General features: G+C 56.2%; 1 protein-coding gene across 8 annotated transcripts; it reads right to left on the bottom strand.

Moving 5' to 3' along the window:
- Positions 1–26: 26 nt before the first annotated feature.
- Positions 27–12112, bottom strand: ANKRD13D (ankyrin repeat domain 13D). 8 transcript variants are annotated; one of them, XM_028501566.2, is made up of 15 exons: positions 11633–12109; positions 10907–11042; positions 10664–10797; positions 9749–9794; positions 9523–9666; positions 9083–9272; positions 3577–3652; positions 3103–3184; positions 2820–2881; positions 2582–2712; positions 1355–1512; positions 1149–1265; positions 900–1063; positions 732–766; positions 27–385 (listed from the first exon to the last, which is right to left on the bottom strand). In XM_028501566.2, exons 1-15 carry the CDS (start codon positions 11720–11722, stop codon positions 178–180), a joined length of 1773 nt encoding a protein of 590 aa, XP_028357367.1. In that variant the 5' UTR covers positions 11723–12109; the 3' UTR covers positions 27–177. The 8 variants fall into 8 exon arrangements, with proteins under 8 accessions (XP_028357367.1, XP_028357369.1, XP_028357365.1 ...); XM_028501568.2 differs by having other exon boundaries at positions 27–463; positions 732–820; positions 3586–3652; positions 10664–10788; XM_028501564.2 differs by having other exon boundaries at positions 732–820; positions 11633–12108.
- Between the last annotated feature and the right edge of the window lie 1204 nt (positions 12113–13316).

Below are 13316 nucleotides of genomic sequence, written 5' to 3'. Positions count from 1 at the left end.
CCAATGAGCGGAGCAAGCCTGCCGCTGAGCGTCTCTTTATTTCCATCTCAGTCTCCAACGCAAGCCCGCCGCCAGGGCTCCAGGCCCCAGGCTCAGCAGCAGCTGGGCGTGTATAAATAAATAAGTTACACAAGTGGGCGGCGGAGCAGCCCCGGACAGCCCGCCGGAGGGCCGCGCTCAGCGCTCCGCGAGTGAGAGCTGCAGGGTCCGCTGCAGGTCTTCCTCCTCCTGCTGCCCCCGCCGCTCCCGCTCCTCCTGCTCCCGCGAGGACAGCTCCAGGGCCAGGCGAAGCTGCTCCTCAAAGCTTGGGGGGGCCGGGGACGTCCTGTGAGGGGATCCCGGACCCCCAGGCTCTAGGGACATCTGCAGGCTTTCCTGGAGGGCCCTTCCGGGCGAGGCATGAGAGGGGAGAGCACACCCGTGAGCGCCAAGGCTGGGGAGGAGGTCAAGGGCTGGGACATGGCTGTGGAGGCCGAAGATAAGGACAGGGAGGCTGGGATCCGAAGACCGGAGAGAAGAGACAAGGCCGGGCCCTGTCTCCCCATCCCTCATGCCGCCCTCGCTGGTGGGCAGCACGGAAGATGGAGGGTGGCCTCAAACAGGGTGTGGGGTCCTGGGGCCAGCACCTCCCTGCTACTTAACCCCACCAACCAAGAACCCCCCCGGCCGGCAGGGTCCTCGAGGCAGGGCAGGGCTGAGACAGGGACCTGGCAGGTCCTGGAGGGCCTCACCGCTCCAGCTGAAGCTGCTCCTCGTAAGCCATGACCTGGGGAAGGTGGGCACCAGGCCGGGTGTTGGTCAGGGCTTCCCAAACAGTCACCTGCAGCAGCCAGAGCCCAGAGCTGTCACCTCTGCCACCCCTGCCCACGCCCAGGGCCCAGCTCCTGCCCGCACCCCACCTGCTCCGCCTCCGTGCCTGCCTCCAGCAGGCTCTGCTGGATGGCAAACTGCAGCAGGTCATCGTCCTCGTCGCGAAGGGGCTCGCTGCGCTCTGCACCCAGCACGCTGTACCCGTCGGGCACCTCAAACACGGCGGGGTCCACCTCACAGGGGAAGGGGCTCGCTGGGTGTGGCAGAGGGGGCGTGCTCAGCCCCTGGTGCGCAGAGACCAGCGAACCTCACAGCCCCGCGCCCGCCCACGGCGGTACCTGAAGCTGCAACGGCAGAGCCGGGCGCTGGCACCCACACCGAGCTCAGGGGCTCGTCACAGCCACACAGGTTGCTGAAGGTGATGCGGGCGTTGAGCACGTGGAAGAGGGGGATCTCTGTGAGGAGATGTCGAGCCTGAGCCAGCCCTGCGGCCCGTGCCCACCCCACCGCGGGGGCCCTCCTGCCGCCCAGCCCACCCTCTCACCAATCTTGACCGGGAAGCCGGGCGGGAGGCGCAGGGTGATGAAGTCGCGCAGCTTGGCAAAGTGAGCGTTGCTGATGGCCATCAGGTCGATGATGGGCATCACCTGGTCACCCAGGGAGAGCGGGTGCTCCTCGCTCAGCCACAGTGTTGCCTTGAACCTGCCCGGCCAACCGCAGGACGTGGGTCACGGAACCTCTGGTGGCCCCTCTGCTAAGGCGCACCTACTCTGGACATCTGCCTCTACTGCTCTCCACCTGGCCTGGGGGACCCTCTTCTCTGCTCAGCTGCTCCTGCCTGCCTCCCCCAGGAGCTTATGTCCTTCTGGCCCTACAGCCTGAGCTGCCCCCAGGCCCCGGGCTCAGGCTGGGCCCCGGGTGCTCTGCGCCAGCTCAGCTCTCCTGGATGAGGAGGGCAGGGCTGAGCTCCTGGCTTCAGGTCCCGCCTCATCCGCAGCCCTGCTGCCCCCAGGCCCCGGGCTCAGGCTGGGCCCCGGGTGCTCTGCGCCAGCTCAGCTCTCCTGGATGAGGAGGGCAGGGCTGAGCTCCTGGCTTCAGTCCCGCCTCATCCGCAGCCGTCCCCCTCCTGGGCCCACAGCCAGCCAGCACGCCGCACTTCGCCGTACTCTGGGGTCCCGCACAGCCCGACAGTTCAGGACCGCACTGCTGGGGTCGCACCCCAGCCCCGCCGCTGCGTGGCTGAGGGAGTCCACGTGAGGTTCCTGGCACAGTGCTGGGCCCACCAGACGCGCTAGAAGTCACGGCTCATCGGAGCCTCACAGCACCCTTGCGAGCAGGTGGCCCAAGGCAACTGTTCTCATTTTACTGAGGGGGAGACTAGACTCTCAGAGGGGAAGGTGATTCCTTGGGCCACGAAGCCAGGAGGTGTTAGAGCCGCGTGCCCTTCCTGTCTGCCACAAGCTGGCCCCCAGCAGGTGCTCGTTCAGTTGAACAGAAAACCATACATGGGTGGTGCCGCCCATTCATTCGTTCACCAAGAAGAGCGACCAGTCCTCTGAGCCAAGCCCCGAGCTGGGTGCCAAGGACCATGGCTAAAGCAGACCCGGCCCCGGCCCCCAGGGAGTGAAGTTGAGAAGGCAGCCAGCTAGCTGGGTGAGTGAGTCCCCCACTCCAGGGGGCCCTGTGTGTGACAGGGTCTGCAAGGGCTCAGGGGCACCAGGCAGGGTCCCCCGTCCCAGAGGGAAGCCCCTCGCCAGCCCCCAGACCTCACCTCTGTACTTTGCTGGACATCTCAATGGGGCGGCCGATGTTCCTCGACTCCAGGCTGAAGTTGGGGTCAAAGTACTCGTCGGGGGAAATGGCGGTGGGGTTTGTGGGGCTGGCTGCCTGCTGCACAGGAGCCTGGGTGGCCCCGGGACCAGGCTTAGCGCTCGGGAGGCGCCGGCCCGGCCCCGCCCAGTGGGCCCTGCCAGTGGGCCCCCAGCCCCCGCCCCCCAGCCCCGGCTCACCCCATTGTGGGAGGAGTGCTGCTGGGCCATCCCAAGGAAGGACTGGAATGGAGTCTTCCCCCCTAAGGAGAAGGGGTGGAGCCCATGAGGGGACCTGGGGCCACTGCCCCCAGACTGCCCACACCTAGCCGCCACCCTGGGAGCCTCCCCTGTGGTGGAAGGCAGAGCAGACGGGAATGGGGAAGCCTTCCAGCTGGTCCCAGATACTCCGGCCCTGACCCCAGATCAGGGTGACCACCCCGTACGGTGTGACCGGGCAGCAGGCAGGCGCACCTGGGTTTACCTTTGCTCCTCGACTTGTCCTGATCGGAGAGGTGCTCCGTGCGTGTGCGTGTCACCAGCTCCACATTGGTGGCGCTGTACACCTGGGGGGCGGGGGGGACACGGGGGGAGCTGGGGGCTCAGAGCCTGGTCCCCACACTCAGCCTCACCAGCACAGGCCCCAAGTCCTCCTGTCCCCAGGGACAGATAGGATCTCGCTCCCCACAGTGGAGGGGGCGGGGTCTGAACCCCGGGGAGTCACTAATGAGGGTTAAAATGCTCCTGGCTTCATCTCGGTGATCGGGTAGGGGCCCGTGCTGTGGGTAACCCCTGCATGCTCAGCAGGGGCTGGGCACTCGGGCCCCACTGAGTTCCCATGGCCACACAGGGCATCCGGAGCCCATGGGCTGCTGGGTCTCTCCCTCCACACAGGGTGGATGTGGAGAAGGGGCAGAGTTCCTGGGCCTCGTCTCCTACCCCAGCTCCCACCACTAGCCTCTCCTGCCTTGGCCTCGTAGCCGCTAACGGTTTCCATCTTCTCAGACCGCCAGCCCCAGATACCACATTTGTTCCTGAAACAGACCAAACAGGAGCTCATGAGGACCCACACCCCCACCCCCCCAACTCTGGCCAAAGTCGTCCCTTCCAAAGACCCCCTCCAATTAGCCTTCCCACTGTGAAACACACAGGGGCCTTGAGGAGGCTGCCTGGACAGCTGGGGACAAATGAATAGAGGACTGAGGACTAGAAAGTACTGGGGAATTATTAATTTTTGCTAGGTGTGATAATGGCGTTGGGGCTCGGTTTAAAAACATCCTCATCTGTTAAGAGTCACACGCAGAAGCATTTACTGTTGAAACGATACGACATCTGGGACGTGCTTTAAAATAGTTGGGGGAAAAAGAAAACAGGAAAAAAGGGAGGAAGGGTAGATTCAACACGATTGGCAAAATGTTGGGAACTCCCTGGCGGTCGAGTGATTAGGACTCGGCGCTTTCACTGCTGAGAGCCTGGGTTCGATCCCTGGTTGGGGAACTAAGATCCCATAAGCCGTGCGGAGTGGCCAAAAAAAATTTTTTTAAAAACACTGGCAAAATGTTGATAAATGCTGAAGTTGGGTGATGAGAACATTATGCTAGTCTCTCTTCTTCCATATGTGCTTGAAATTTTCCATAATAAAAATTTAAAAATAAAAGTATGTCTGATTCAACAATAATAGTTGGAGGCTTCAGTACCCCACTTTCAAGAATGGATAGGACAAGTAGACAGAAGATCAACAAGGAAACGGAAGACTTGAACACACTACGAACTAGACTTGATAGACGTCCTTAGAGCACTCCACCCAACAACAACAGAATACATATTCTGCCCAAGGGCATGGGAAACATTCTTCAGGATAGACCCTAGGCTCGGCCATAAAAGAAACCTCAATACAACTGAAAGGACAGAAATCATACACAGCATGTTCTCCAATCACAACTGAATGAGGGCTTCCCTGGTGGCGCAGTGGCTGGGAATCCGTCTGCCGCTGCAGGGAACACGGGTTCAAGCCCCGGTCCGGGAGGATCCCACGTGCCGCAGAGCCATCTGGACCCGCGAGCCACAACTACCGAGCCCACATGCCACAACTACTGAGGCCTGCGCGCCTGGAGCCCGTGCTCAGCAACAAGAGAAGCCACCGCAATGAGAAGCCTGCTCGCTGCAGCGAGGAGCGGCCCCTGCTCACCGCAACTAGAGAGGGCCTGAGCGCGGCAGCGAAGACGCAACGCAGCTAAAAGTAAATAAATAAAATAAATAAATAACGACAACAACAAAAAAGCAACCTTAATTAAAAAAAAAAAAACTGAATGAAATCAGAATCAGTAACAGAAAAAAGATGACTTGGGAAATTCATGAATATGAGAAGAGTAAACAACGCACTCCTAAATAACCAACGGATCAAAGAATAAATCAAAAGCAAAATCAGAAAATACTTTGAGGTGAATGGAAACGAAGATACAACATACCGAAACTTATGGAACACGACTAAAGCAATGCTTAGAGGGAAACTTATAGCTGTAAATAACTATATTAAGAAAGAAGAAAGATCTTAAAATCAGTAAGCTAACCTTCCATATCAAGACACTGGGAAAAGAGCAAACTAAACCCACAGCAAGCAAAAGGAAGGCAATAATAAATATTAGAATGAAAATTAATGAAATGGAGAATAGAAAAACAATAGAGAAAATCAATTCAACCAAAAGCTGGTTCTTGGAAAAGATCAATGGAATTGACAAAGAGGGAAGACTCAAACTACCAGAATCAGAAATGAAAGAGGGGGCATTACTACTGACATTACAGAAATAAAAAGGATTATAAATAAAAGAATATGATGAACAACTGTATCCCAACAAATTAGATAATTTAGATGAAGTGAACAAATCCTAGAGAGACATAAACTACCAATACTAACTCAAGAAGAAGTAGATAATCTAACAGACTTGTAACAAGTAAAGGGACGGAAGCAGTAAAAACAAAAACAAACCAGAAAGTACCCACAAAGAAAAGCCCAGGCCCAGATGGCTTCACCAAAGAATCCCACCGAACTTTTAAAGAAGAATTAATACCAATTATTCACAAACTCTTGCAAAAAATAGACAAGGAGGTGACACTGCCTAACTCAGATACTAAAACCAGGCAAAGACATTACAAGAAAACTATAAACCATTACCTCTTAGAAATATGGACACAAAATAGTAGCCGACCAAATCTAGCAACATACGAAAACAATTATACACCACGACAAAGTGAAATTTATCCCAGGGATACAGGGTTGGTTCAACATCTGAAAATTAACTGATAGCAACACATATCAATAGAATAAAAATAAAAGTCACATGATCATATCAATAGACACAGAAAAAGCATCTGACAAAACCCAAACCCTTTCACGATAAAAACACTCAGCAAACTAGGAACAGAAGGCAACTTCCTCGGCCTGATAAAGCATACCCACAACTAATGTCACACTTAATGATGAAAGACTGAATGCTTTCACCCTTGTTTCTTTATCAGAAACAAGATAAAGATGTCTGTTCTTGCCACTCCTATTCAACATTCTACTGGAGGTTCCAGACAAAGCATTTAGACAAAAAAAAAAAAAAAAAAAGGAAATAAAAGGCATTCGGATTAGAAAGAAAGAAGTAAAACTATTAACAGATGACACGATCTTACATATAAAAAATACAAGGAAGCCACTAAAAACCCATTAGAACTAAAAAATGAGTTTGACAAGATTGCAGGATGTAAGATCAATATATAAAAATCAATTGTAATTTTACAGATTTGCAATGAACAGTTCAAAAATATAATCAAGAAAACAATTCAATTTATAATAGCATCAAAAAGAATAAAATACTTAGAATAAATTTATTTACTGTAAGTGTAAAACTTATACTCTGAAAACTACAAAACATCATTGAAAAAAATTAAAGATCTAAAATGGAAAAATATCCAACGTTCATAGCAGAAGACTTAACATTATTAAAATGGCAATACTTCCCAAACTGTTTTATAGATTCAACACAAACACTATCAGAATCCCACCTGAATTCTTTGTAGAAATTGACAAGCTGAATCTGGAATTCATATGAAATTTCAAGGGACCCACCCAGAATACGTAAAATAATCCTGAGAAAGAAGAACAAAGTCGGAAGACTTACACTTTCCGATTTCAAAAACTTACTACAAAGCAACATGTGATTAAGACAGTGCACAAAGAGAGTCATACAGATCAGTGGAATAGAATTGAGAGTCTAGAAATAAACCCATACATCTCTGGTCAACTGATTTTTCCACAAGGGTGCCAAGACAATTCAATGGGAATTAACAGTCTTTTTAACAAACGGTGCTGGAACAAGTGGATAGTCACATGCAAAAGAATGAAGTTGAATCCTTACCTCCCACCATATACAAACATTAACTCAAAATAAATCAAAGAGCTAAGTGTAAGAACTGAAACTACAAAACTTTCAGAACAAAACACAGGGGAAAATCTTCATGACTTTGGATTTGGCAAAGTATCGTTAGATATGACACTAAAAGCACGAGCAACAAAAGGAAAAATAGATAAACTGGACTTCATGAAAATTAAAAACTTTTGTGCTCCAAAGGACACCATCAAGAAAGTGAAAAGACAACCCACAGAATGGGAGAAAATATTTACAAATCATGTAGTTCATAAGGGATTTCCACCTAGCACATACAAAGAACTCTTGTTAACTCAATAATAAAAAGATAACCCAATTTTTAAAATGGGCAACGGGGGACTTCCCTGGTGGCGCAGTGGTTGGGAATCCACCTGCCAATGTGGGGGACACGGGTTCAATCCCTGGTCCGGGAGGATCCCACAAGCCGCGGAGCAGCTTATCCCGTGAGCCACAACTACTGAGCCCGCGCTCTGGAGCCGGCGAGCTGCGACTACTGGGCCTGCGGGCCAACGGCCCTCAGCGTGCACCTAGAGCCCGTGCTCCGCAACAAGAGAAGTGGCCGCAATGAGAAGCCCACGTGCCGCGGTGAAGAGTGGCCCCCAGCCCGCCGCGGCTGGAGGGGGCCCGTGCGCGGCAACAAAGACCCAACGCAGCCAAATTGATTAATTAATTTTTAAAAAAGATAAAATGGGCAAAGGATCTGAATAGACACTTCTCCAAAGAAGATATACCAACGGCCAATAAGCACGTGAAAAGATGCTCAACATCATTAGTCATTAAGGAAATGTAAGTCAAAACCACAATGAGTACCACCTTCACAACAGCTAGGATGGTTATAACCCCAAAATAAATAAATAAATGAGCGATAAGTGTTGGTGAAGATGTGGAGAAATTAGAACCCTTATATACCGCTGATGGGAATGCAAAATGCTGCAGCCCCTTTGGTAAATAGTCTGGCAGCTCTTCAAACAATTAAACGTCTGTGTTTAATTAACCACATGTCACCACAGGACCTAGCAATTCCACTCGCAGGTAAATACCCAAGAGGAAGAAAATGTATGTCCACACCAAAACTTGTACACTAACGTTCAGAGCAGCATGCTTCATAGTCAAATAGTCAACAGTCAAAAGATGGAAATAATCCTTATGTCTGTCAACGGACGGATGAATAAACAAAATGTGGGATATTCGTGCAACGGACCTGGCCATAAAAAGGAATGCAGCAGTTACATGCTACAACTTGCATGAACCTTGAAAACATTACGCTAAGCAAAAGAGGCCAGTCACAAAAGACCACACATACTGTATTATTCTATTCATATAAAAATCCAGAACAGGAAAACCTATAGAGACAGAAAGTAGATTAGCTGGGGGGAGGGGATTGTTGATCGTTAAAGGGAGTTGATTGGGAGTTGATTGTTAAAGGGTACAGGGTTTCTTTCTGAGGTGACGAAAATGTTCTAAAATTGGACGGTGGTACCGGTTACATATCTGTGAAGATACTAAAAACCACTAAATTGCATACTTTAAATAGGTGAACGGTACACTATACAAAATTATATCTCAAGAAAGTTGTTTTTTGAAAAAAAGTGTTTCTGAAGTCTGTTATTGGAACTGGGGCACGTGTTGTCAGAGAAATAACACCCTGCCGGAAGGGTGGGCTCCTAGGCTACCCACAAAGGACTCTGGCCCAGACGCAGCTGCACCGCTGAGAAGCCGACGCTGCTGCAAACAGCTGCCCTGCACGGCAGCCTCAATCCTTGTTTTATGGGCAAACACGTGAGGTCAGAAGTCAGGAAACCGGGGACTCCCTGACCCAGCCTCCTCCCAGGGAGACAGCTGCCAGTATAGAGAGGCGTGCAGGAGCTGGAAGGTGCCACAGGACCCAGGACCGGCAGGTGGTCCAGAAGAGACACTGGGCCTGCAGGGACCCCCTCGCCCTCCCGAGCAGCCTCTGCGAGGGGCTCAGCCTCCCAGAAGCCTGAACTAGAGGCTCGAGGGCACTGCCTACAGTGTGGCCAGGCCCCAACTAACCTCTCGAAGGCCACATTGCGAGTGTCCAGGTGGGTGGAGACGATGGGAGAGGTGAGGCGACTGGCCACATGCTCCTCACTGGGCCGCATGGTGGCCAGCAGCGCTTCAGGCTCGTGCAGCGGGAGCCCCAGCGACTCCGTGTGCACCAACTGCCGGTCGTGGTCAACTTCCATCACCAAGGCTCCCGCCTCTGCCAGCCGGCGTGGGGGTGTGAGGGGGACAAATAAGTGCCAGGCCCAGACAGTGGCCAGAGGGCTATCGTGGTGCCCTCAGCCGCCTCCTGCTACGGGGTGTGGCCTCAGCCTCTGGACGCCCTCCACCCCCGCCTCCATTTCCACATCTGGAGATAGAGACAGAGGACAGCACTGTCCTCACAAGCCACAGGAGAACCTGGGGGCCCTGGTCTGCTGCGTGCCTGCGGGGAGCCCCCCAGAGCTCACCCTGGCCCTTGAAGATGAAGCTCCTCCGGCCGCGTTGCCAGGTCATGTGCTCAAAGCCCAGGAGGCTGGTGTCCACCCGTAGGTTCTCACCCCGCTTCCACACGCGATACACGTCACTCGGGCACATCTTGGACACGAGGGGCACTGCAGGAGGCACAGAGGTCACCGAGGGTCCTTCCCAACGGCCCCAGCCCAGGCCCCTGAGAGCCAAGAGGTCCCCACTCACCCCAGCTGGTGAACTCCCACTTCATCTCCACGTAGAAATCGGGGGCCTGAGGTAGACCAGAGCACCGGTCAGGGCCCTGCCTGCAGCGGGGCCCAGCGGGCCTAGGAAGCCCCTTGTCCACAGGCCCCCTTCTGGGAGCCCAGCCCTTCCGCAACCAGGGATCAAACCCAGCCCCCCACAGTGAAAGCGCGGAGCGCCAACCGGGGAACTCCCTCAGCGAGGCGCGATGTGCCGCCGTGGTCCAGCTTTGCCCACGACCCAGCCAAACCCCCCCCAGGAAAGGGTGGGCCAGGTGGGGCCTGAAAGGTCTGCAAGTCGTCAGGCTATAAGCATCTGCAAGCCTGGGGCCAGGCTCAACCTGGCCACTAGCCCACTGGGGGTCCCTGGGGGAGCTTCTGCCCCCTCTGGATCCCAGAGTCCTCACCTGCAAAGTGGGCACAGTGACCCCCTGGGGGCCTGCCCCTGGGGTGGAGGGCACAAGGTAGTGTGCTCTCCCAGTGGGGGCCCCCCTACCCACCCACTGTGTGCTTTGAGAAGGGTGGACAGGAGTCCAGGCCGCATCCACTAAGTTGGATGAAACCCTCCTTCCAGGTAATCTGCATTAGCCAGGAGACCCATGATCTAAAGTTCTGTTGAGATTTCTAGCGCTAGAGGACCCTCTATGCTGGCAAAAGGCTTTCTCCCCAGAGGGCCCACTCTCATCCATGTGGGCCTGGTTGCCTCTCTTTCCTCCGTGAACCTGGGCTGGGGTCAAGAGAGAGGGACCTCACTGACAGTGTCAGGAAAGCATGCTGCACAGGCTGCGTACCCTTCCAAGGCCAGGCCCGGCAGGGTTCCCCCACATAGTCTGTCAGGGTCCCCTCCATGGCGCCCCACATCCCCCCTTACTGGCCACACCTCTACGTCCTGCTGTACCTGGCGGAGTTTGTTGAGCAATTCCGGAATGCCAGCCAGCCTCTGCGTGGCCCTCTGGTAGTCCCGATACTGGAGTACCAGCTGCACCATCTCAGGGTCCCCAGTGCTGACTGCCTCCTGCAGGACTGGGGGCACTGGGCTGCTGAGGGGAGCTCTCTAGATGGCTCCAGGCCTGGCCATTCACTCCCACACACCACCCCCCCGCTGCCAGCCTCACGGGAGCCCCTTTGCCCTCTGCAGTACCTGCCCAGCCCTGGCAGCTCTCTTTGCCCACGTTGGCATTGTGTCGAAGGAGGACTCTCACGGACTCCAGGTTCCCCAGGGACACGGCCAGCTCCAGGGGGGTGCGCCCCCGGGGGTCTTCCTGTTCAATGTCGTGCTGGGGGAGATGAGACACTCAGCACAGGGCAAGTAAGAAGAGGCGAAGGCAAGAAGGCCACTGGGATAAACAAGGATGGGGGTCACGCAGGAAATAAGGACAGCACACAGGTGGTGGAAATGGCAAAGGGTGGCCTGAGTGTCCTGGCAAAGGAGGAGAGGGGGTAGGTGGGAAGGGCCTGCCCACCTCTCCTGCCCTCTGCGAGGGACAGAGCTGGGGGGGCGGGGGGGGGGGGGGGGGGGGGGGGGGGGGGGGGGGTGGGGGGGGGGGGGGGGGAGGGCCTGGTCAGGCAAAGGTGCAGCTGCCGATGTCAAGAGTTTGGACTGACTTGGCGACCAGGACCGGGCTGCTTTTCTCAGCCTGGCTCAGGGGTGGTGCGGCGCGAGTTCGGAGGCTGGATGCAGTGTGAAGCGGGGAGACCGACAGGGCAAGGCCCAGCGCTGGGAGCCGAGGCCAGAAGCCCAAGCTCGAGGGGCAGGTGACCTCTCTTCTGGGCCGGGGAGAGGGAGCCGGGCAGGCGGCCTCCCGATGCAGACCACAGATTTGGGTGGGGGACCAGGAGGACGGCCCGGGCGCCCGATGGGCCTCACCTGGCGGCTGTGCAGCGCGGCCTCCAGTTCGCGGTGCCGGTTCGCCCAGACTAGCCGATGCAGCGGGAAGGTGGGGCCCGGGCCTGCCATGCTGGGCCTCAGCGCCTCATCCCGGGCGGGCCGGCGGGCGCGGCGGGGGCGGCCCGGCTCCGCCTCGGCTTCGGGCCTGGCGCGGCCCCCTCGCCTCCCGTCCGCGCCGAGCCGGAGCAGCGCCCACCGCAGCCCCCGCGCCCCCGCGGCAGTGGCGGCAGAAGCGACGGCGCAGGCAGAGGGGAGGACGGGTTCGGCGGGCCCGGCGGGCGGGGCTGCGCCGAAACGGGGCGGGGCGTCGGGCCTGGCGCAACCTTGCTTCGCAGCCACGGAAACCTCTGCCCGGCCGGAGCTCGCCGGGGGCGGGCGAGGGGTGCTGCGCAGCAGCCCTGGTGACCACGTGCGCCAGGGCAGAAGCCAGGGCCTGCGTCTCAGCCCGGGTCTCAGCCGGGAAGGGTCTGCGTAGGGCGTTCCGGAGGGCGGGGCCTGCGTGCAGCTCCGCCAGCGCCCGGCAGGGGGCGCCTCAGACACGGCGCAGACCCATCCTGGCGGGTCCGGAAGGGGAAGGAGGGAGTCCGGAGACTGGGCGGTTCGGCGAGGGGCGGGGCCGGGGTCCCAGGGACGTGCGCGCGGGTGTGCGCGTGCGTGCTCAGCGGGCCGCGGGCCGGTGGCTCGTGGGTTACGCGCGTTTCCCCGGCCGTTCCTTGCGTGTGTCCCCGTCTTCTTACCCCAGACCCCGCGGGTACCGACCAGGCCTGTGTGTGCGGGTGGGATGCGAGGTGCTGGCTTGCCTCCCCATCACCTCTGAGATGCCCCTAAATGCTGACCAGCTTAGCCTGAAGCACCTTCCTCAGGGACCTGGGCCAGTGTTTGCTGGTGGCACACCACGGGCTGGACCTTGCCCTGGGGTGGGGGGTGCACTGGAGTCAGGAATGGGGGTACGGGGGGGTGGGGGAGCAGGCCTGGCTAGCTCTAGATCTTCTGGAGGGCTGTTCACCGTGAGTGGCTGCTTTCATCCACGGCCTGCATCCCTTTTGCAGAGGCTGCACTTTGCCTCTGCCAGTGTCAGGAGAGGAAGGAGAGTTTCGAAATCAGGGCCAGCCCTTCCACCCACACCGGAACCAGGGTGCAGGCCTCCGTTGGCTGAGCTCTGGTGTCCTTACCCTGGCCTTAGCCTGGGTTTTGGTCCTGGACTTGGTGAGGCAGTGGCCAGGCTTGGCCAAGGCTGACCTTCTGGTTTCAGTCTCCCTATTTAAAAAATGACCAGATAGTTTGATGTAGACGTTTGAGCTGCGTCTCTGGGCTGGGAGGCCCTAGTTGCCATTTTCACCCTGCCCTCTCACTGTGGCCAGGTGGCTCCTGTGCTCTCTGGGATCACTTTGCGACCCTATGCTGTGGTGTCATCAGGTCACTGTAATGTCCTTGGGTCTAGGACAGCTTAAAGCCCTCTTAATGTCCAGAACTCTAAAATCAGTCCCTGCCGGCTGCCACTGCTGCAGCCTTCTCTAGCCTCCACCTTCCTTAAAAGGGACTACCCTGTCTCCAAGCCCTCTTCACCTCGAATCTAACGGGACTGTCTCAGGCCCAGCCTCTCCTGATTTCTGTGGCCTTGGACACAACTCCCCCCGCCCCGGCCCTTGACTCCTAATTCCAC

Source organism: Physeter macrocephalus, chromosome 16, assembly GCF_002837175.3.
Source record: "Physeter macrocephalus isolate SW-GA chromosome 16, ASM283717v5, whole genome shotgun sequence".
Taxonomy (NCBI): Eukaryota; Metazoa; Chordata; class Mammalia; order Artiodactyla; family Physeteridae; genus Physeter; species Physeter macrocephalus.
Note: the sequence above shows the minus strand (reverse complement) of the source record. Positions and strands in the feature narration are given on the sequence as shown.

Coding starts and splice junctions, on each gene's coding strand:
- ANKRD13D (XM_028501568.2), bottom strand. CDS start 11,722: ATGGCAGGCCCGGGCCCCACCTTCCCGCTGCATCGGCTAGTCTGGGCG. Junction 3,653..9,082: donor CGCAATGTGGCCTTCGAGAG/GTTAGTTGGGGC, acceptor GGTCTGTTTCAG/GAACAAATGTGGTATCTGGG. Junction 1,513..2,581: donor ATGTCCAGCAAAGTACAGAG/GTGAGGTCTGGG, acceptor TTGGCCGGGCAG/GTTCAAGGCAACACTGTGGC.